General features: G+C 48.6%; 5 protein-coding genes across 5 annotated transcripts; 4 read left to right on the forward strand and 1 right to left on the reverse strand.

Annotated features, from left to right (window-relative positions):
• Window positions 1–436: 436 nt before the first annotated feature.
• Window positions 437–2,193, forward strand: FOBCDRAFT_277457 (cytochrome P450; the record flags this gene model as incomplete). The annotated part of the gene is made up of 4 exons (XM_054706303.1): window positions 437–665; window positions 730–1,011; window positions 1,057–1,181; window positions 1,240–2,193. The coding sequence occupies 4 exons, from the start codon at window positions 437–439 to the stop codon at window positions 2,191–2,193; spliced, it is 1,590 nt and encodes a 529-aa protein (XP_054562278.1).
• A 2,450-nt stretch (window positions 2,194–4,643) lies between these two features.
• FOBCDRAFT_140752 (uncharacterized protein) lies at window positions 4,644–5,032 on the forward strand (the record flags this gene model as incomplete). Its single annotated transcript, XM_059608105.1, has 2 exons — window positions 4,644–4,719; window positions 4,794–5,032. Coding segments are annotated over 2 exons (315 nt in total), but the record flags the coding sequence as incomplete, so codon positions are not given.
• Window positions 5,033–11,332: 6,300 nt separating this feature from the next.
• On the forward strand, window positions 11,333–14,225 carry FOBCDRAFT_277460 (heterokaryon incompatibility protein-domain-containing protein; the record flags this gene model as incomplete). Its single annotated transcript, XM_059611542.1, has 4 exons — window positions 11,333–11,368; window positions 12,362–12,593; window positions 12,655–13,414; window positions 13,472–14,225. The coding sequence occupies 4 exons, from the start codon at window positions 11,333–11,335 to the stop codon at window positions 14,223–14,225; spliced, it is 1,782 nt and encodes a 593-aa protein (XP_059465508.1).
• A 2,071-nt stretch (window positions 14,226–16,296) lies between these two features.
• Window positions 16,297–18,075, forward strand: FOBCDRAFT_204671 (uncharacterized protein; the record flags this gene model as incomplete). Its single annotated transcript, XM_054706307.1, has 1 exon — window positions 16,297–18,075. The coding sequence occupies one exon, from the start codon at window positions 16,297–16,299 to the stop codon at window positions 18,073–18,075; it is 1,779 nt and encodes a 592-aa protein (XP_054562282.1).
• A 1,182-nt stretch (window positions 18,076–19,257) lies between these two features.
• Window positions 19,258–20,151, reverse strand: FOBCDRAFT_242205 (uncharacterized protein; the record flags this gene model as incomplete). Its single annotated transcript, XM_054706308.1, has 4 exons — window positions 19,258–19,692; window positions 19,740–19,858; window positions 19,909–20,006; window positions 20,060–20,151. The coding sequence occupies 4 exons, from the start codon at window positions 20,149–20,151 to the stop codon at window positions 19,258–19,260; spliced, it is 744 nt and encodes a 247-aa protein (XP_054562283.1).
• Between the last annotated feature and the right edge of the window lie 2,198 nt (window positions 20,152–22,349).

The following is a 22,349-nucleotide window of genomic DNA, read 5'->3' on the forward strand; positions in this document are numbered from 1 at the left end:
ATTATAGTACCACCGAGGGAGTCCGATCTGGTCCTTCATGCTCAAGTATACGTTCTCGCCAAGAAAAAAACCCCCTTCTAAAGGACATCACACAATAAAAAAAAAAAAAGCGGCCTTTGACCACGTAAATGAGTGAAGCGCTAATCACAACACCCCAGATCCGATGCATAGCAGTGGACGATTTACGAATGTCGGAAGCAGCTGAGCTGGCTCCAGCTTATTCTGATCTGGCAAAAGGAACGTTTTCGGAGCTATTTCGAGTAATGGGTTAGAGAACCAAGTACGTAGGTAAAGCTCAGGGGCAATGACAAGAATAATTGCTTTGGCCATGAGCGGACGATTCCTGACGGCCAACTTGTATTAAGTATCTTGGTCTCCTCGCGTGAAATAGTCGTTCTCTTGTTTTCTAAACATAACCAAACATTCGCAAGCAGCCATGTTCATTCGATACACGGTGAAGGACATCTCTCCATCTCAAGCTTTGGCTCTGGTAGCCGCACTAGCCTTGAGCTGGATCATTGCTACGATTGTGTATAGACTTCACTTCCATCCTCTCTCCAAATATCCAGGCCCTTTCTGGGCACGCATCTCAGCATTTCCGGCGTACTACCGTACTAAGAAGCAGAATCGCCATATATGGTTCTGGCAACTACAGCAGAAGTACGGTGAGTAAAATGCTTCACGAGCCGATAATAGGAAAATATCGTCTGATATTATCATATCTAATAGGCTCAACATTCCGCATTACTCCCAATACTGTCCTGATCAACACTCCCACCGGCCTCAAGGCCATCTTCAACAACAAAGCCAATGTGAAAAAGGCCGAATATTACAAGGCATATCCTCGCAATGTTCATGCCATGACAACATGGAACACGATTGATAAGACTATTCATGCTCGGAAGAGGCGCGTCATGAACAACGCCTTTTCTGATAAGGCAATGCGTTCTTGCGAGCCGTTTATCCAAGAGAACATTGATCGATGGTTCGAATTGATCAACGAAGAGATTGGTAAAAAGCAATGATCCGACTCTCTGAACATGGCTCGATGGTCAGATCATCTCGTTTTTGACATCCTTGGTGATCTATGTTTTGGTAAATCGTTTGGCATGAAGGAGCACGATAGCGATCTGCGACATATCCCACGCCTCATGACCGACTTTATGGCTCTTCTTCACCCCGTAAGAGCCTCCTTCAAGAATACCAGTAAATTATGACTGTGACTAACCAGGGATCTAGATCGCTTATTCCCCCTTTACTGCTCTATGGGTATGGCTCAAGCCTCGTGGTCTCGACCAACTCCTCGCTGTCGCCGCACCCCCTGCCCTGAGTAGATGGCAAAACTTTGTCGAGAAATGCTTCGCCGAGAGAGTAAAAGTCGAAGACGACGCTCGAAAATTGAACAAGCCCGAAGCTGACAGCCGAAAAGACTTCTTCCATTATCTCCTTCAGGCCGTGGACCCCGTAACTGGAAAGGGATACACCAAAGATGAGCTTTTTGGTGAGAGTGAGTCTCTCATTATTGCTGGCTCTGACACGACTGCTACTAGCACAGCTGCTGCTTTCTTCTACCTTTCGCGCAGCCCTCAGGTCCAGGAGAAGCTCGTAAAGGAGATTACTTCTGCGTTCTCTAGTGCTGATGACATCAAGAGCGGCACGACTCTTTATTCTTGTCAGTATCTTCGAGCCTTTATCGACGAAACATTGCGTATGAGTCCTCCCGTTCCAGCCGATCTTGCTCGAGAGGTCGAGAAGGGCGGAATCGTTGTCGATGGGCAGTATATCCCTGAGGGTATCAATGTCAGCTGTGCATCTTACTGCCTTCACCATAACCCTGAGTTCTACCCTGAGCCGTTTAAATTTTATCCAGAGCGTTGGATAGTTGATGAGAAGAATGAGTCTGGTGTTTCGGCTGAGAGCGTTGCTCTGGCTCAGAGCGCTTTCATGCCTTTCTCTACTGGACCTCGGGGATGTATTGGAAAGAACCTGGCCTATCTTGAGATGAGTTTGGTTTTGGCGAGGATTGTTTACAACTATGAGATCAGGCCTGATATCACTAGTAATCTTGGTGGCGGTAGCCTTAATGCTGTCGAGGGCCGTCGCACTTGTGATCAGTACCAACTACATGATATATTCGTCGGTATTAGGGATGGACCTATGGTGCAGCTTGCAAAACGGACTCGTTCGGCGTAGCCTTTTCTTTTTTTTAATAATACTCACTGCGGCTCCAATAGATCTCGAGGGTTTGATTTATTATGCATGCCAGCTGCTCCATACCTTCCTTGCAGGCCAACCCCCACTTGGCCCCTTAGGGTTTTGCCTACCTCCAAGTCAGCTACGACCTGGCTTATCCTAACCTATCCTAACTACTACTAACGTGTTTAATAAGTAGTCTGACCGGACAAGTAGTTTGACCAAAAATAATAACTCTTAACTTTCAGATTATAATAATAATACTACAAACTATCTAATCAATTAAAACTACTCACTATACTCTTGTCTAGACGTCGCAATTACCTCCTGACAGGTCCTTGCATTACCGGTATGCCCGGCCTTGCCACATATACCACAATGCCGAGTACCCGGTCGCGCCGACCTTCCTTGACCACCACCATACATGGGCAACCTATATAACATGCTAAGAAATCTGTGAACATGTCAAACAGAACAAGATAAGAAAAAATACGGATTACAGGATAACAGGATAAGGAACACGACAGTAAGCCAATGAGGCGATGAAATTAAACAATTAATTTATCGGCTCTATTCTATATCAATCCATATCCTCTCTGTCTTCTAAATCGTCATCAGAATTAGTATGATCATCTTTTAATGCGGAAAATATCATCGGTAACCCAAATCCACCGCGGGATGTAGGTATGACATGACCTTCGCGCAGCCAGCTGCCTATACACTCTACCCTCTCAATATTTGCACATTTAATCCGCAGCCTATCCCATGAGCATGTCCTGCGCGCCCCAGAGAAGGCTCTCTCTGGCTCGGATGACTCTGGTGAAATGAAGAGTATCGCGATGGCCATGTGGCTAAGTCGTGGATATGTTCTCCGCTGCTCAGATGCGCACCACCATTGAAGCGGCGTGGAATCGATCTCTATCGGCTCAGCGGTAATGAAGGTCACGAAATCATCCTCAGAACGCAACATGGCGGTCTTTACCTTCATATTCCTCGCCAACTGAGCTAGTTTATTACACTCGTGTTCCACAATGTCCGCCACAGCGCTCGGAGCAGCTGGAGGCTTAGTAGGGAGCTCAATATTGTATTCTTCCTCCCAAATCTCTTGTGCTCCGCCAATTGCGTTGTCGTACCACCCATCCGGCCAGTTCTGCTTAATGTAGGCGTCTCGTTTTCGAAGGGTCGAAAAGGAGAGCGGCGGAATGAACGGGAACGTCCTCGGTCATGATATATTTTTTATCCATAATGAACCAGCCCATATCGATGGCATGTAGCATGCGTTCATCGCGTGTCTCGGGAACGCTGTAGTGCCGCTATAATCCTATCAGCATCTATCTTAGCTGTTGAGACCAGCGATGAGATGTCCGCACGGGTCCCGGCCGCAGAACGTATGCGAGAGATATCTCAGATGTGGGATCAACGCTGAGATGTTCTCGCTACCTCGCAATAAATGACTCACTTTCTCGTTTTCATAATGAGAAAGAATGCAGTCCATTAGAAATAATGACCGTGAAAGAGATGCTTTATTGCCCTCAGCGCACAATGTGGCCCCATCAAAGGGTTGGAGAAATAGGTACGCTTTCTGAAGCAAATCCCAATCAGCCGCCGTCAATCGATTCTCTCCGAGGATCTGCTCGTTTTCATGCATGAATTGAACGATTTGCGCCTTCTTTTTGAAAAGCTTATCGAGGACATGATACCATGAAGACCACCAAGTCTCATTATCGATCCCTAGTCGCAAACCGACGTCATCGTCCCAAAGCTGGCTATTAAGCGATGAGCAGCGTGCCCAAACAGCCAGACCGTGCAGCTTACGTAGCGCAGGTATGCCCTCAATGCCTAGATAGTCCTCATCAACGTCCGATCTCGAGAGAGGTCTACGTCCTCTACGTCTTCTAGTGGTGAGGGCCTGAGAGAAGCGAATTAATAGGTCTTCACTAGTAGCTTCAGATGCGGCTTCAAGTGCGGCGATGAGGGCTTCATTCGATGGCCCGAGAAGGAAGGCTTGAAGAGAGAGATTGACGATGTGGCCGATACAGCGGATGCGGTGTTTTTTTGGGGTCATAGTCGATCCACCACTTATCATTATATTAGTCCGTCAAAAACGGCCGCCAACTTACATTAAGATTCTCTTTCAATCGACGTGTTATGGACTCCAAGCACACACTAAGGCCTTCAGACTCACCTTATTCATCTTCTCATACGTATTTTTAGCTGGTTGTTGGTATATCGTCTAGCAAGTTGTTGACCTTGTCGTCGGCCCTGAGCATTGCAGCCAATCGTGAATTTCGCGGTCAAGATCCATACATTTTCAGAAGCGTATAGCTGATAATTCACATAGAGCCTAGCGCACCATTTGAACAAGCTAAGCTGAAAGAGTGGGAGACTTGTTAATAGTCCTTCAACATCTGTGTGTTATAGTTGTCTGACAGCGTGGTCAGGCCTAGACAGTTAAACAATCAGCCCAAGACGCTTTCAACCAGTGGGTTCAATCACGTATGCGCGAGATGGTCTGGGCGGGGCCATGTTCATCATGATGTAAGTCATCACCTCTGTTACCACGGAATAACATCAGTCGAGACTAAAACGCGGTAAAACAGATATGCTTCCTAATGGAAAAGTCATAGTTCCTTGGCCAGGGACAATAGTTCACTACTACGCCGCCACAGAGATAGTAAGATGGGAGGACTATGACATAAGGTTTGAGAATGATAAGCAAAAGTTTGCAAGTTACGGAAACGGAATTACACGAGAAGGATATACTCCTGATAGTATACCTTGGCTGAATCACACTGATCGATATTTACGGCCTCAAACTAAGAGCTTCACATTTGGCTAGAATACTCTTGTTTTACAATACAATACAATACAATTTATTACGCCCGGCGGCTTATTTTGGCCGATAGGGCACTAGTCACTAATTCGTACGTGCATTGCCTAGTTTTCGTCCTCGCCTCCCCAAGCCCATGCTGTGCTACACGTTGCTCAATCTATGTCCGCATTGCCTAAAGCCCATACTGAACCTTGGTTTTACACCATCAATCTGAATTTCGCGTCCTCAAGCCCATAAAGCGCCTGCTCCTTGATTACTCTTTTCCTTTCTGTTCTGCTGTGCCTTGCTTCTCCCATGTTTTAGCAGCATTACCGGCGAACTAGCTTGAAGGCTGTTCTTCAAGTGTCCAGCGTCCTATCTACGGCGGCTGAAGCGGCGTCCGCCTCTGTGCACAGGGTGTTTAGTATAGGGTGTGAGTGGGTTAGTAAGAGTAAGTAGGTGAGGTTCTTGCAATCTGGCTTCAATATTGTGTGTCGAGTCGTCCTGTGGCTATTGCAAATCGTATAGTTGCATGGACTGCCTGCATGTTTGGCGTCCACTTGGCGTCATCTGATGGTGACTTTCCTCCTAGGTAGAACGAGAGGTTCCCTCTCAATGTCTCAGTGCACTGCAGCATCTCAGTCCTGTGCGCTGTCCATTTCCTGCATCGAAAGAGAAAGTGCTCTACTGTCTCTATCGCTTGTCCGCATGCGCATTGCTGTGACGCTGCTATGCTGATCCGGAAGAGGTATCCATTTAATCTGGCCATGCCTGTCCTAAGTTGTGCTAGCACGCTGGCTTCTCTCCGTGACAAGCCATCGTAGAGCAATCGAGTGTGCTTACCCGGGAGCGCAGCATCAACCTTCTTCGAAAACTTCCCGACATTATCTGGGAGCCGTTGGCTTGCACGCTGGCTCGATCGGGCTAGATTCAGGGTCGTCGATCGCATTCGGGGAAACTTCTGAGCCGGGACGGCACCGTCTTGGCTCGCACTTCGCGCCTCTTTCTTAGCCATTTTTAGGAGCCTGTGTTCAGCACTGGTGGGCATCCATATGACAGCCACCACGTTTCCTTTGACCCTCAATACATTGATGGAATCATATATGCATTCAACATACTCTTGACCGGACTGCTGGCGAGGGTTTCGGACCGTGAGCACGGCGGCTTTGTTGCTCGCCAACAGTGCCACGCTTCGATACTCAAGGTCGGGTAAGTGTCTCAGCGCGTAAGCCATCGCTGCTAGTTGTCCGGAAAATGGGTTCTGTTCCGTCCTCATGCCGAGCGTGAAGGAAAAGCGCTCAAGCTTCGGTCCTCCTCGCACCGAGGCAGGGATCTCGATGACCCCGCCGACTCCGACTACCTCATTCCGCGCCGAACTGCTCACTGCAGCACGTACCGCCCATCCTAGATCTGCTTGCGTTGTCCCTAAACTATCCCCTTCATCCACTATAGCCTGCACCCGTCCTACCCAGGGTGCCAACGTGAAAGGGTTGATCGTTTCTAGTTCTTCCATCGAGATCTCATTGAGTGCCACTGCTACCTCGTAGAATGGCGAGCGATTGTATCTTCTGAACTTTCGAATGCGAGATGTAGAGCTTCGGAGAGGGTTGCTTGTCGGAAGGGTATGTAGATCAGTCCACATCTTAATTGCCCGTCTCCAGAACCGTTCATGTGCGCTGGCGATATGCGCCTCTGCTTCTGCTACGCTTGTTGCTACTGTGAGGAACGTCCCCACAATTGCATTTGCTCCGATCCTCTGAACCCGATTGATAGGGCTGGCTCTTCTATACCTGCATGCGTGCATCCATACATTTGAGGCGTAATCCACGACTGGGGCCACCGTGGCTGTGAATAGCTGTCTCGCTGTCCTCGGAGTAAGACCCCTGAGCCTCTGCAGCTCCATTGCAGCCTTCAAGCCTTTGGTCGCTGCCCGTGCAATATGCTCTTTGTATTTGAGGCTAGCATCCATAATCATCCCGAGAACCTTGACCTGGGTCCTGGGCCAAACAAGTTGTTCCCTGATCGCGAAGGGCTCTGCGTCGGACTTGTATGCTTTCCGAGTGAAGTGTATGATCGCCGTCTTTTCTGTCTCGAAGGTCGCGCCACTTCTCCTTTCCCAGCCCAGTGCCTTCTTAATAATCTCTTTGATCCCATCACGGTTGCTCTCTGCCGTCGGACCTGTCACCCACGCCGTGAAATCGTCCACAAACGCTATCGCTCCCCCGTAGCAATCGATGCGCTGCTGTACGAGGTCTGCATTGAAGAAAAGAAACAGGATCGGAGACAGAGGTGAGCCTTGTGGGAGCCCGGCTTGTGGTAGACTTCGCATCTCGGATGTCTGGCCGTTGATCTGAATAGTCGCTGTGCGATCTGAGCAAAAGGCTTCGATCCAGCGAAGCAGATCTTCTGGTATGCCCCTTGCTCTCAGTCTTTGGATAAGTCTCTCCTTGCACACTCCGTTGTAGGCTCCTTTAATGTCAAAGCTCACCAGGCTAAGGATCCGCCGTCCCCGCCAGGCGGCGTAGATCTGCTCTTGCAGCAACATCAAGGCCTGCTCGGCGGACCGCTGCTTGCGAGCTCCGAAGTGGTTTGTTGGCAGCAATCCGTGCGTCTCAACCGCGTGTGAGATCCTTTCCGCGACGACCGCCTCTAATATCTTGCCTAGGGTAGATAAGAGAGATATGGGCCTCCACGCTTTCGCGATCGAATAATCCTCCTTGTTCGGTTTCTTTAATGGAATAATCTTGGCGTGTCTCCATTGATCTGGTAGCGCTCCTTCCTCTAGGGATGCGCGGAATAGCGATAATATTCGGTGCTTGACAGAAGGCCAGACCTGTTTCCAGACTACAGCGGGTAGTCCGTCTTCGCCAGGTGCTTTCCATGACTTTGCCGCAAAGAGCTGTCGTTCCACCTCCTCCATGGTAATATCCGGCATGGTGATGGCAGATTCCCGTTGGGGTCGATTCCCTTCCTCTTCGATGTGCTCCGGCAATGGAGGGAAAAAGCTGGCTAACATCTCATCAGCCTGTTCGATGTTGTTGGTTGTGTGTGTGCCGTCGGCCCTTGTGAGTTGGGGTACTTTGCCAAATGCTGTATCATCTCCAGACTTGAGATACTTTGCTGCCTTCCAGATGTTGTCGTTGTCAGCTAGAAACTCATTCCAGTGCGTCTTCTTCTGGTGTCTGATGGCATCGTGGTATTGCTTTGCTGCACCTCTGGCCGTCTCCTCAAGCTCTTGACATGCCCATCCTGCTCGCCTTAATGCTCTGGCGCGATTCCTCCAGTGTGTATATATCTGCCGGAGTTGCGTGAGGTCTGAGGTCCACCAGCGTTTTGCATATGGCGACGGCTTAGCTTTGGGTGTCAGAGCGCGAACTGCCTCTAGCACCACTGTCATGAGCCTGTCAGTCTTCTGCTGTATAGTACCTTCCTCCGGGGTGGACTCTAATGCTGCGGCAACTCGAACGTTGATTTCCTTCCATGGTGCGTTCTTGAACAAGAGCCGGTTTTGAGCTTGCGGGACCGGGACTGAGACGTCGAACTCTGTCTCGATAGCACGATGATCGGACCCGTGCTCTGTTCCGTGTATCATACACTTGACAGTCGAAGACGCTAGGTCTGCGGAAGCAAGGACCAGGTCGACTGTCGTCTCAAAATTCCCACCACTCCACGTCTTCGTTCCTCTCGGGAGCAGGCTCAGAAGATCGAACTCATTCATAAGGTTGATGATCTGGTCCGCTTCGCCTTGCCTCGTCAAGCATATGTCGTCTCCTCCCCATAGCTGGTCGTGCCGGTTGAAATCTCCAACAACTACCACGTCCACTAGTCTACCGGCCTGTCTTCTTGTGTTTAGGGTGACCTGACGCAGAGCGTTGCAGGTGTCTTGTAACGCTTGGGCGTCTCCTCCTGGCACATAAACCGAAACAATCAGAACCAGCCGCTCATGGAGTCGTAAGATGGCCGCCGTCATATCCGCTGTCTCGATCGGTATCTGCTCCGCCTCCACATCCTTGTTTACCCATAACATGCTTCGGATCGGCCACCGACCCTCTCTCCAAACCGTGGGGACCATCTTAACCCATCTAGGATGCCCCATAGGGACCGTTAGTAGCTTGCCGTCCTTTTGGTGTGCCTGGGGCTCTTGGATCGCTATTGCTGCGTAATCCTGAAGTTGCCTATCGTTCATGAGGCTCTCGTGTACCGTATCCTGCTTTCTCACATTCAGTTGAATCAACTGCAACGACTTACTCATGCCGCCTGGGGTGAAGTTTCAGGCAATTTCTACTGAATGACTCATGGGGACCGCTGCAGAGGACGCACTTTGGTATCTGCGCCTGGCACTCACTGTGATGGTGGCCTATGGTAGCGCACCTTGCACATACTCGAGTCTTGCTGCACGAGAAAGCCTTGTGACCGAGCTCTTGGCAGTTATAGCATTGTTCCGGTCCAGTGGTCTGCTCAAATACACTCGTATATGCCGATTCACCTGCGACGAGAAAGTAGTGTTCCTGCAGTAGTCTCTTGGCGTCGCTGCTCTTAGTGAGGTACACCACCATGGATCCATATGACTTGGGGTTGACCTTTCGGCTCAGCCAGGCTACCTTGGCAATCTGGACTTCATTCTCCTGGTTTAAGGTTTCTATTGCTCCGGGGAGGATGTTAAACTCCTGGTCAAAGACGGCCATACGATTCATGCTATCAACTTTGATAGGATATAGTTGATCTCGAAGGACTCTTGCACCTGGAGCTTTCCTGGTTTCGAGGATGGTCTTGATCTTTTGTACTTCTTCTTCGTTCCTACCTATAATCCTAAGGCGATTAGCCTTCCGTCCATCTCTGGTCACTGCGACGCATCGCCAGCGAGGTTGGTCACTCGACTGTCGCATCTCCTGCTCCACGGTCTTACGAATCATTGTTGGCGTAACGTCTCCAAGATGGTCTTCAGGAACTCTGGATGTGTCGACTGTGCAGAACACCGGTTCTGGAGTTGCCGATCGGGCTACAGACGAAGATTGACTGGACATGCTGGTGGATGTCATCCTGGCTGCGTCTGCATACGATTGAACCGACGACCGTGGTGTTTCAGTCTTGTTCAGCATATCTAGCTGTAGTCGAGTCTGCTCCAGCTCGCCGCAAACCTGGGTGAGCTGGTCTCGGACTTGCGATAATTCTTGTGCCATCTGGGCCGTGGCCCTGGCGACTTCCTCGGCCATGCGATCACTGAGCTTGGTGAACTCGAGCTGAAATTCGGCCTTCATCGCTTCGATTTTCTTGTTCAAGTCCTGCTCCAGTAGTTGCTTCAAGCTATGGACTGCCTCGACCATACCACCAGCTGACTTGGGGGCAGCCTGCTTCCGAGCTCGGTTCTGTCCCAGAGCTCCCTCACTGGTCTCACCTTCCTCCTGCCATTCCATATCGCCATTTTGCTGCTCCATCTCCAATACCTTCGTCGTCCTGACCCTCTTCCGCTGGGGGCGATGATATCCCCCGCCTGAACCATCCGGATCGTCTCCCATGACGATGATGACGTCTGATGCGGGGTTCGCAACACCAGACATCCACCAAGGGCCTGAATCTCCGCCAGGCAGTCCTCAGGTCTTTTGAAAGTGATAAATAGGATAAATAAAAGTTATTTAAAATGAAGATCGTTTTTCTTTTTCGCAGGCGGTTAACGTAACGTCTCGTATGATACAGTCAGGGATGTATCACTACTGTACACAGTCGTGGTCTCTTGTTTTACAGTTGTGTGCACATACACCTTCCTCCTTCACAATATCGTTGCTATTTACATACGTTCTCCACACTGTTTTAATACGTGACAAAATAAACAGTGTACACGAGGCGTCAGCGGAGTTGACCTTCGGAGTAATGCTTGCCGCCATCCGACGATTAGTCAGGGACGCCGAGTCTATGCTGTGGGTTCCCCTCGCGCCGTTCGCTAGGAACAACCGACTCCAACTATAAAGACTAAGCTTTAGACCATCCTTAAATAGAGGGGATGGTCCTCAATCTACACTGATCTTTTCTGCAACGTCCGCATTCATGTATCGGTGCTAGGTTCACGTCTGAGGCGTTCCTACGCAGGCGTGGCGCAGTGAGCTAAACCAAGGGCGGGTAGGAGCGGTTACATGCGGAGCCACGTGATGGCGTCTGCGACACCTGTGTTAGCTCAGCCACCTCTGGAGGAATTAGAAGAGCCGATTCATTGGGCAGCAACGCTATGACCCGGCTTCTGCCCAAGATAAATCCTTACAATTCATCCAACGTCAAAGTTACATTACGAAAGTGATTATGATGGTCAACCTGACTAGTTTAAGCTTGAGCAAAATGGCATCAGCAAGCGGCGATGAAGAGGTTTTCACGGTAAGATCAGTCAATAAATGAAAGAACACCAAGGCTAATAAAATGAGTCTAGAATGTAAATAACCTTGCGATAACTTTTTAAGGCTTGCATTAACAAGATTTTTGGATATAGGAAGTAAGTGGGCCTCTGATGCTCTGTAAGGGTAGCTGCTGCTGACCTGGTGGTGTCTATTGGTATAGCGAGTAAGTGAGTCTCCGATGCTGAGTGAGGGTAGTTGATACTGACCTAGTTGTGTCTGTTGGCGTAGTCTGTAAGTGGGCCTCTGATGCTCTGTAAGGGTAGCTGCTGCTGACCTGGTGGTGTCTATTGGTATGGCGAGTAAGTGAGTCTCCGATGCTGAGTGAGGGTAGTTGATACTGACCTAGTTGTGTCTGTTGGCGTAGTCTGTAAGTGGATTTCTGATGCTGTGTAAGGGTAGTTGATGCTGACCTAGTGGTGTCTGTTGGTGTAGTTTGTAAGTGGATCTCCGATGCTATATGAGAGTAGTTGATACTGACCTAGTGGTGTCTGCTGGTGTAGCTTGTAAGTGGATCTCCAATGCTGTGTAAGGGTAGTTGATGCTGACTAGGTGGTGTCTATTGATATAGCGAGTAAGTGAATCTCCGATGCTGTGTGAGGGTAGTTGATACTGACCTGGTGGTGTCTGCTGGTGTAGACTGTAAGTGGATCTCCGATGCTGTGTAAGGGTAGCTGCCGCTGACCTAGTGGTGTCTGCTGGTGTGGGATGTAAGTGGATTTCTGATGCTGTGTAAGGGTAGCTGCTGCTGACCTAGTGGTGTCTGTTGGTGTAGTATGTAAGTGGATCTCCGATGCTATATGAGAGTAGCTGCTGCTAACCTAGTGGTGTCTGTCGGTATAGAATGTAAGTGGATCTCTGATGTTGTGTGATGGTAGCTGCTGCTGACCTGGTGGTGTCTGCTGGTGTAGACTGTAAGTGGATCTCTATTTGTATAAGCGTATTATTGATATTTCTTAAACTAATACGAGCGTAGTCCGATGACTGGAACCACGACTTCGACAGTGACTTCGCCCAAGAATTCATTGGGAAATGGCCCGAACAATTTCGTACGTTATTGAGGTCAACAGCTCCGACGCAATCCTGTACCGACTGCAGCGCCATGCTATTCTCCGGAGGCAATGTCAATGTCTGTAACCTGCGTATCGCTGTGGATTCTTGCCAGCTGCGTGATGGACCTCATATTTTCAGGGTCTGTTCAGACTTAGGTTAGTATCTTCGATCCACAAATATTTCGTAGGGCAAGACTTGCTAAATGTCCTCTCTTAGTGTCCTTGAAAGGGTCTGGCGACCGAGCTTCGGTGGGCTTCCCAGTCTTGCCTCATCCTCTGCGCTTCGCACCGCTTCGCGCATGGCTCCAACGCTGTGACGAGAGCCACGCTCTCTGCAAGCGGCCCGATAATAAGCCGACAATGCCGACAAGACTTCTCCACGTGGTTGACTCAGATAACTTACGACTCATTCAGGGTAAAGAAATAGAAGCAGAGAAGTATATTGCGTTGTCACATTGTTGGGGCATGCTTGAACCCGAGACGGTGCCAGAATATTGCACAACCATAAGCAATATTAGCGATCGGGAAAAAGGGTTCAAGATCGCGGATCTGCCACAGACTTTCCAAGACGCTATCGAGGTGGCGAGGGAGCTGGAGGTGCATTACCTCTGGATTGACTCGCTCTGTATCAAGCAGGGGCCCGACGGAGACTGGAAAGACGAAGCTAAGCGCATGGAAGATATCTATTCTTCGGCTTATTGCACCCTCGCTGCAACATCGGCTGTCGATTCGAACGCGGGATTCCTTAAGCGAGACGCCAGTAGTGTCGACGTTCAAGATGGTTCAGGGCGACACATCTATGTGTCCACCGATACGTGCGATTTCGATGAGGAAGTGGAGCAGGCTACGCTCAACAAGCGAGCTTGGGTTATGCAAGAGAGGCTCTTATCCTGCCGAACCATCCATTTCGGCGCACGGCAGATGTATTTCGAATGTGGCGACGGTGTATACTGCGAGGATATGACTCGATTGACGAGGTAAAAACCCCGTGGACCACGGGAGATTGATACGTTCTAACTGGAACGACTCTTTAGCTCGGATAACAAGAAAAAGTATTTCAAACTCGACCCAAACTTTCCGGATCGGCTCCGCACATCCGGATTCCGCAGTACTATTTCTTTCCTTCAGTCCTTCTTAGAGGATTACTCAAAGCGTGGCCTCTCGAAACCTACCGACAGAGCTGTTGCAATATCTGGCTTAGCGCAGCGTATCGAAAAAGCTCTATTGTGTCAAGCACGGTACGGCGTGTTTGAGTTCTTCTTTCACAGAAACCTTCTTTGGCAACGGTCGGACCTGGAGAAGACAGAGCGGATCAAGTACGAAGAATCTGATAAAGTGCCATCGTGGTCCTGGATGGCATATCCGGGAGGCATCAAGTTCATTGAGTTTGAGGAGGTCGATTACGGCGAGTTGGACCTATTCTACAAACTCAAGTTCGACCAAGAAGATAAGAGAGCTCTGATCACCGATATATGGGCGTTCCGAGATTGCTATTTGAACCGGAAGGAAAGGTCCGATAACAGGCGTTACGAGGTATTGGATTCGGGTGAAACGGTGCGTGGATGGGTCGTGTATGACGTCAAACATGGGGAAGACTTTCACAATGAACGGGCTGTTGTCATAGGCAGGACATGCCATGAAACGAGTCCCGAGAGACAAGAATATTACATATTAGTTGTGAGGCTGAAAGCAGGGTCGAAAGCAGAGAATGAGTACGAAAGAGTTGGAATTGGAAGAGTTCAAGTGGAGTACCTATCATGGCGACAATCCGATGTCCGAGTTATTTGAATGGCTACGAACTGGAACTCTGGAAGGAAGCGGAGAAGCGAGAAGGCATTGGGACTGTCGCAGCACGATCTCCTTCCGTATTTCTTTCCTGACTTACATATATACATGCCCAGTTTGTGCGGCGAGACATCTCAATCTCTACATTGCGTCCACCATGCTCTGGTCTAGCTTGTTTCCGATGAAGCCGATTGGCCGTATAAGACAGAGAAGTTTGATGCTCTGTGGTGTCGTACACCTAGACAGCTGCACATAGAGACTGGTAAAGTTGTATTGGAGGGTTGGCCATTGATCGTCCGGTTCCCCCGCAGCTCCAGGACCACATCCGTGAAGCTTTTCCTTTGGGCTTTGTAGCTAGTAAGGACAAATGCGGGGGACAACAGGCAATTCACGTCGAGTCGCGGGACAATGGTTGCGTTCGGTGACACCTCGCTGTCGGACGTGGAAGAGTCAGCAGAAATCTGAGCTCCCGCTCGTATCGTCACTTGGCCAGTCATTCACAATGCTGCTCTGATTCATGATTGTTGCCATATCGAAAGGCACGAGTCGGCTGGCTGGTTCTCGTGCCTTCGTGCGCCAGCACTCCACAAAGGACAGCTGTCCACAACTTTCCTATGTTTCCATGACATTCCATTGGCTTCTATGATTGACGATCACGTGAGTCACTTCAAGAATAGACAACTTCGGAGTCTAGCAAGCACTTAGCGATCTGATCATTTTTGGTGAAGCTATTTCACAAAATCTAAACTGGAACAAGACCGAGAAATTATTTAATTGATTAAGTCTCCTCAAACAAGACCTAATGCCCTGCCGAGCATGGGATTACGGCAATTTTACGATTCTAAGTAATCGGGTGGGGAATGCCTGGCCTGGATGGAGTGTGGAGATCGATGTACTTAGATTGCTCATGGAAAGTAGCGAGACAGTCAACTCGCACTGTCGATACGGGCTCCACTTCCCTGTACTTGCACCCTGGCTTGCAGGTACTTGCGATACTTAAAAGTACTTCTGCCTGTCAGCCAAAAATTGCTGACTGTCAGACAAGGGGTCTATTTCTGACAAAACATCAGCTTATTGGGTAGAGCCATGTACCTTAAAGTACCCTTCCTAGACTAAACAAAGAGCTTGTTATTTTGAAGAGGAAGCTGTAAGTGCTCGATACTGTAATCTAGAAGAATATATTACAATTTAATTTATTCAACTCAAGTCTTAGATACGGAGACAGGGCCCGTTCCTTATTTTGACTCTCAACCGTGACCTGGAAACGGCCAATTCCATCGATCAAAATACGGAGTACCCTATAACCACAAATCCGCTGTAAAATAGACTGCTGCTGCTGGAGGCTTGATAGTATGCTGACCGAGATGCTTTAGTGGCTTGCCAGTGTAATGGCAACTAACTTGAGTGGAATGCCATTTAGTTAGTTATAAGGGGAAAGAGGCATTTTAACATGGAGGGACCAAAAAAACGTGGACAACCACGCAAATATGCAACAGCCCAGGACAAAGCGACAGCAGAAAGTCAACGCAAGCAAGAGAAGCGGCAGATAGTAGCAGCTAGATAGAGGGGCTTGCCATACAGCGATTTCTACACCTTGCACCTTCCTTTTATTACAGCAGAACAGAAAGGAAGACAGCAATTAAGAGCAGGCGCTGTATGGACTTGAGGATACGAATTTCACATTGATGGTGTGAAACTAAGGTCCAGAATGGGCTTTAGGAAATGCGGATATAAATTCAGCCCTAAGTGGCACAGCATGGGCTTGAGGAAATAAGGACGAAAAGCAAGCGCCGTATGTAGGCGTTAGCGACTATTACCCTTTCAGTCAGAATAGACCGCCGGGCCCCTATCTAACATAGCTTTTCAGTATGACACATCTAGAGACCTATGTCCAATGGAGATACTTAAGGCTCGAACAACGCAGTTCGTCGTAACTCTGCAAGTGCTCTCTCAGGCGTGAAATCAGATGATCCATGTTTTGGCATGGTTGCATAAATTTCAACCTTATAGGAAACAATTTTTGCCACTGAATCTGTTTACAAACCTACGTCACTGTCCAAATCTATCGCCCTCGATGAGTCACTTAAATAAGACCAGAAACGGGCATACCTTCCGAGACATTGATGCTTGGGAAGCTCTCAAGAAACGTGATTTAGAGTATGCCATCAACCTTCTCGTCTCAGGCGAATGGACTATCGATGGTGTTATAAAAGACGGTTGGAGCTCTTTGGACGCGAGGGTGGGTGGTGAAAGATGTCACGAGACCGCCCTCCTGGCCTTGATCCTTCGCCGCCTTGTCATCAAGTACTTAAGAGACAGCAAACTTCTAGAGGAATTCAAGGCACTTGTTATCGAATATCGCGACAATCACGCTCAAGATAAACCGGGGACCAAAGTTTTTAAGGTTCAAGATGTTTATGTTGATAACTCTAACCGTTACAGCCAAATCATGGAATCAATTATTAACACTATAGGTCCTGACTGGACAATGTTTATTGGTTCTGCACGGACACTTGCATCATTCAGTGTGCTCAGCACTATGGAGTGTGGTTTGACTGTTTATTATCGTCGTTTGGGGGACGTCCTTGTCGCCACGAGCAAGGGACAACGTGCAGCTGGGATGGGAGAATATCATGATGCCGAGTACCCACTACGCACTTCATTCACCGATGCTTCTTTCAAGCTCATTGACAAGCTCTCTGCTAAAACTTTGCCAGAAAGGGACTCGGAAAAGCCTTTCGGTCCAGAGCCTCTGGCCTACAAGACCCTTCCAGAGCAAGCACGAGAGGTGTTCCACTTCTCAAAAGCCAACAAGATCATTCCAGGTCATAATGATTGTCCTATTATCGTGGGGTCTTTCTCTGCATCTATGCAGATCTTGATTAGGCTCTGTTGGCTGTACAAGATCCCAATTACGCTTTGTATGCCCCGTCTGCGATACGAGAAAACTGTCGGTGATTTAGAGAGCTTGGCGACATATAAGCTTACTTCGGCACCTGTGCGGACTTACGTTGCTGTCCAGGAAGCAGGAGGAAGATTTAAAATGGTAGACTCCATAAAAGAGGGTATTGAAGACGAGCCGTGCTGGAAGCTCGGTGGCTACAGCATGTATCATGAATCACAACTTGGAAGTCTTCTCTCCTCGGGAAATGATGACGAGTATAACAAAACCCTGGATCAGGCTGAAGTTGGTCATTTGATGTCTCTATTTGGCTTTGTCCATCCCGAATATCCACTACAAACTGAAAACGGAGGCGCTGACCTTGTGGCGTTGCGAAGGTCAATATGTGGAGAAATCGCCCAATCAGCTGAGCTAACTTTGGAGGGCATCAATTCTGGCTGGTGGTTGAAAGAAGACGGTGGAGTGAACAACATGAGCCTTCGCTCGGTTGCTTCCGCTTGCAATAAGGTCACCAGTCAGTACAATCTTCAGGACACGGTTCTCGCATATCAGCGCCACATCGATAAGAAAAGGGCCTCTTATCGAATGCAATGCAAGCCCATACCATTCACCTTTGACCACATTGACATTTCAACTCCAAGGCATGAAAAAGTCAAGTGGACTGGCATTCTCAAAAAGCACCTATATACTACGGAGCCCATGTATGCCAATCTTTTTGTGGTAGGTAGGACGGTTTATAGTATGAGGGACCAGACAGAGGCGGACAGGCTCATGATTCTCGTCAACAACGATAATCAGAAGCTCAATACCTTGCTCGAGCAACATCCTGAGCATAGTGTCTTCTTAACGCAAAATCACCAGAAAAAAGTTGACGAGTTTCGAAAAAGGAGTAAAAGGGAAATTGGAAAGAAAAAGGCCAGGTCTAAGGTTACAGAGAAAAGAAGTTCCTAAGCCCCACATAATGCATCATCCAATATATATGTACTCAAATATCTATATTGGGTTTAGAACAAGCTTGGTTGCATAATGAGTGAGATACCAACATAAAGGTAACATTGTTATAGTAACAGAGAAATGAGTTCTCAACGAATATCAATGGAGTATAGTTGACCGTTTCGATGTACTCAGTTAGCCTCGACATAAGACATCTTACCTAAAAGATGCTGTCAATTTCAGCGTCGTAGCATACCTGAGATCCCGAATTCTCAGGACGCGAGTTCGTTGTCACTCTTACCGAACATTGGCGTTGGATAGTGTAACCATACAGCCTATGAGGGTACTCTTGTTTGTATGGCTGTGCTTGGAAGAGAAGGCATCTGATAAACTACGGCCGTTGTGCATCCTAAGCCTTCCACTTTGTTTGATATCTAGCTTGGCCGGCATATAGGTAGATCAAGATACGTCACACGGCCATTTCCATCAGTGGCAGTGGCGGCAGTGCCTCTCATGAGTTACTGTTATGAATATTCCTAATCGAATGGACGGAATAAATCGCAGCCTTTTCGAGAATTTGGACATGAATGCACTCCCATTATGTCATGAAACTTGAAGCAAGGTCAATACTACGAGTTGAGCTTATCAGATATAAGCGGTGCCCCAAGTTAAGCATGGCCCAACTTTCGTTGCCGAGCTTTACGAAGTGATCTATGAAAGCATGAGGATGAATGAGTGAAACTGAAGCTCCTTTGTGCCTTATTTTATCTCAATCCCTTACGAGCACTTGGTGTGATACTGCCTTCACCTAATCAGATGGATAAGAGGCGAAGCACTTGCCTTTGGTACGTGATTAGGAGTGTGATCAGCGAGCAGCGGAATGCCTTCCCGGACAAATGGATGCGCCATTGGTGGAGGCGACGCGAATATTCGTGAAGTTATAGCAGACATCCAGCGGGCCTCGACATGATACCAGGAGTGGAAATAGAACTCCACTTCAGTCGACGAATACAGATCAGTATTCAAATATCCATTTGGACTATAACTGGAGCTAGCTACTGGAAGTTAAGAATACGATGATCTCATATGACCAACAGTTGTCTCATCATGATTATGATAATCAAGGTTAAGACGGAGTATGCATGTTTAAGTGTAGTCCTAGCCCGGGACAGGAAGGAATGAATTGGTGAGTCAACCGCTCTAGTCCTCCATAAAGTCCTTAGGGTAGACCTCAAGGGATCTAATGGCGACTTTGCTGTCGAAGTCTGGAATGAAAATCGAACAATCTCCCCCTTGATCAAGACTTATTCTCAGGCGAATGAATCTCAGACCTTCTTTATCAATAGTCTCCTCACAATCAAGACAAGTCCCCTCTTCTTGGATATCATTTGTTCCATCATTCCTTAGAACCTTCGTTTTAGGGAGAAATAACTCTGGAAGAAACTCCCAAGTGATCTCATCACACCGGACAAGTGCTTCTAGCCTATTATCTAGATCTTCGCATAAGTCCTCAAAGATCCTAATGAAGCACCTAAAATGCTCCATATCCAATAGGAAGGCTGTTATATGGTGAGAGTGGACATCGCGGAACATCCTCAGTTGCGTGCGCTTGTGGAATAACGTCTTGAAATTAACCTTGCAGTCGTTGTTAATTGTGACTATTACAAGATGGATTCACTTACCAAAGTAACAGGCTCCCTGAAGTCTGCGGTTTCAACGCCATAGAGTGCCTTTTCCATCATGAATTGGAGATTTGGGGATATTAGATCCACGATAACTGTTCTCTCCGTGGTCTTGGTGTCTGCTTTTGTCAGGTCCTCTTGTCAACCCCAGCTTCAACTGAGGACTTACTCATAGTATACCGGATAGTAAATAAAGAAGAAAGCTGATGCCTCTCAGTGTCTGCATCGTTGGTTTCGTATTTGAAAGGCTCGACTTTCTCGTAACAGCTACATTCATAATTAGATCTTGTAATATAGACATGTTGGCCTTTCGTAGTTACCTTTCTCCCACCAGTTTCCACTGGGGACTGGATGCGATGAAGGGTTCAGTTTGCTCCGGTTTGAGCATGCCCCAGCCTGGATTTAATCCCATGGTGTCGTGGAGTTGTGTCTGAGCGATCTAAATCCATAATTAAATTAACGTCCTCTTACCAGTGGGTGGTAATCGTCTCTTTATAGACTTACAGGCCTCGCTCGACCCATAAATCAGCCAGACCTGTGGATTATCCTTGTTTCGGCTGGTATTCATGGTCTCAATGAGAACTAGCATTCCTCGCTCGCAACTTCTTGTGAGCCTACAAGTCAGCAACGACCCAGCCCGGCTAGGTCGTAGAAAAAGTAGAGGGGGCAGAGTCTTAGACATTACAGTGCGTAAAATGTATAAAACCAGCATGCATTAATTCATTACAGCGCGGTATATAATTTCCCAGCATATCAATTAATTGGAAACCAGACAAGATGTGGAGACTACGAGACAACCATTGACTTGGTTCTGGCTTTCTAGGAGCTTGCAGACGCAAACATCAAATGCGCGATACATGGTAAGGAGCACGCATCAGATCATCGCACGATAGAGGCTGTGTTTGACATTTGAGTCCCGGCGCCGAAACAGGAAGAAAGACTTCTGTTCAAGAATGCACCTTGGAAGGAGATCAATAGCAGGATTGTGGACACGCTGTGTTAGGCCAGTGGAAAACACAGTGCGGCAGAAAACGGACAGGTTGATGTCGGCTGTGCTGGAAGCAGTCCGAGCACTGACACCCAGAGCCAAGCCGTCGCCATACGCAAAGCGGTGGTGGACCCATTACCTCACACAGCTGCGGCATGTATACACGTACTGGAGAAATCAAGCCCGAGCCGCAAGGCGTGCGGGACATAATGCTAAAGATCTAGAAAATACGGCAAAGGCTGCGGCTAAGCAATACCACGATACCATACGGCAACGGAAGAACACTCACTGGAAGGAGTTTCTGGCGGATAACGACAACATCTGGAAAGCAGCCAAGTGAACGATATCCGGGGACGATGCAGCTTTTGCTAAGGTACCCCAGCTCGCTAAGGCAGATGGAACAGCGACAACTAGCCATGAAGAGCAAGCCGAAGAACTGCTGGCGAAGTTCTTCCCGCCGCTGCCAGACAACATCAAAGACGAAGGATCGCGGCAACAGAGGGCCCCAGTAATGATGCCCGACCTGACCTTGGAGGAAGTGGAACGTCAGCTATGGGCGACCAAGTCATGGAAGGCGCCAGGAGAAGATGGACTACCAGCCATCGTTTGGAAGCAAGTCTGGCCCTCGGTGAAACACGACGTCCTCGCCATCTTCCAGGAATCGGTCGTCGCCGAGAGAATCTCCCACACGGTAGGTACTTACGGACTTCTTCCGACCAACCATTTTGGTGCGCGCAAGCAGCGATCAGCAGAGCAAACCCTCGTACTCCTACAAGAACACATCTTCTCAGCATGGCGGGCACGCCATGTCGTGAGCCTCATGAGTTTCGGCGTGAAATGGGCATACAATGGCGTGTGCAAAGAGAGGCTGCTACAGCGGATGAAGGCGAGAAGAATTCCGGAGAGTCTCCTGCGCTGGATCGATGCCTTTTTTTCAGAGCGGACTGCAACCATCGTAATCAATGGCCAGAGTTCCGAAAGCCGATCTCTACCACAAGCAGGACTCCCGCAGGGGTCGCCCTTGTCACTGATACCATGTCTATTCTTTAACGCAGATCTGGTGCAGACGCAGATCGATAGAAATGGTGGTGCCATCGCCTTCGTCGATGACTACACCGCGTGGGTATCGGGGCCGACAGCCCAGAGCAACCGGAGAGGAGTACAGGCAATAATCAACAAGGCTCTCGACCGGGAGAAACGCAGCGGCGCGACTTTCGAGGCGGAAAAAACGGCGATCATACATTTCACCAGGTACACAGGCAGGATGGACTCGGAGCCATTCACAATCAAGGGTGAGAGAGTCTTACCGAAGGACCAAGTCATGATTCTCGGGGTCGTTAGGGACTCACGGCGTCACTACAAGCAGCATATCGCAAGGTCAGCAACGAAGGGTTTAGGAGCTGCGATGGAACTGAAACGATTGAAGGGAATGTCTCCCTCGACAACAAGGTAGCTTTTCATAGCCATGGTAGTCCCTGTGGTGGACTATGCCTCCAACGTCTGCGTGCAAAACAGCATCGGCGTATGCGATCCATCGAGTACAAAGGATAGGAGCACAAGCAATCATAGGATCCTTTACAAACGTGGCGACAGGAGTGGCCGAAGCTGAAGCCCACATAGCG

This window comes from Fusarium oxysporum, chromosome VII (assembly GCF_013085055.1).
Source record: "Fusarium oxysporum Fo47 chromosome VII, complete sequence".
Classification (NCBI taxonomy): Eukaryota; Fungi; Ascomycota; class Sordariomycetes; order Hypocreales; family Nectriaceae; genus Fusarium; species Fusarium oxysporum.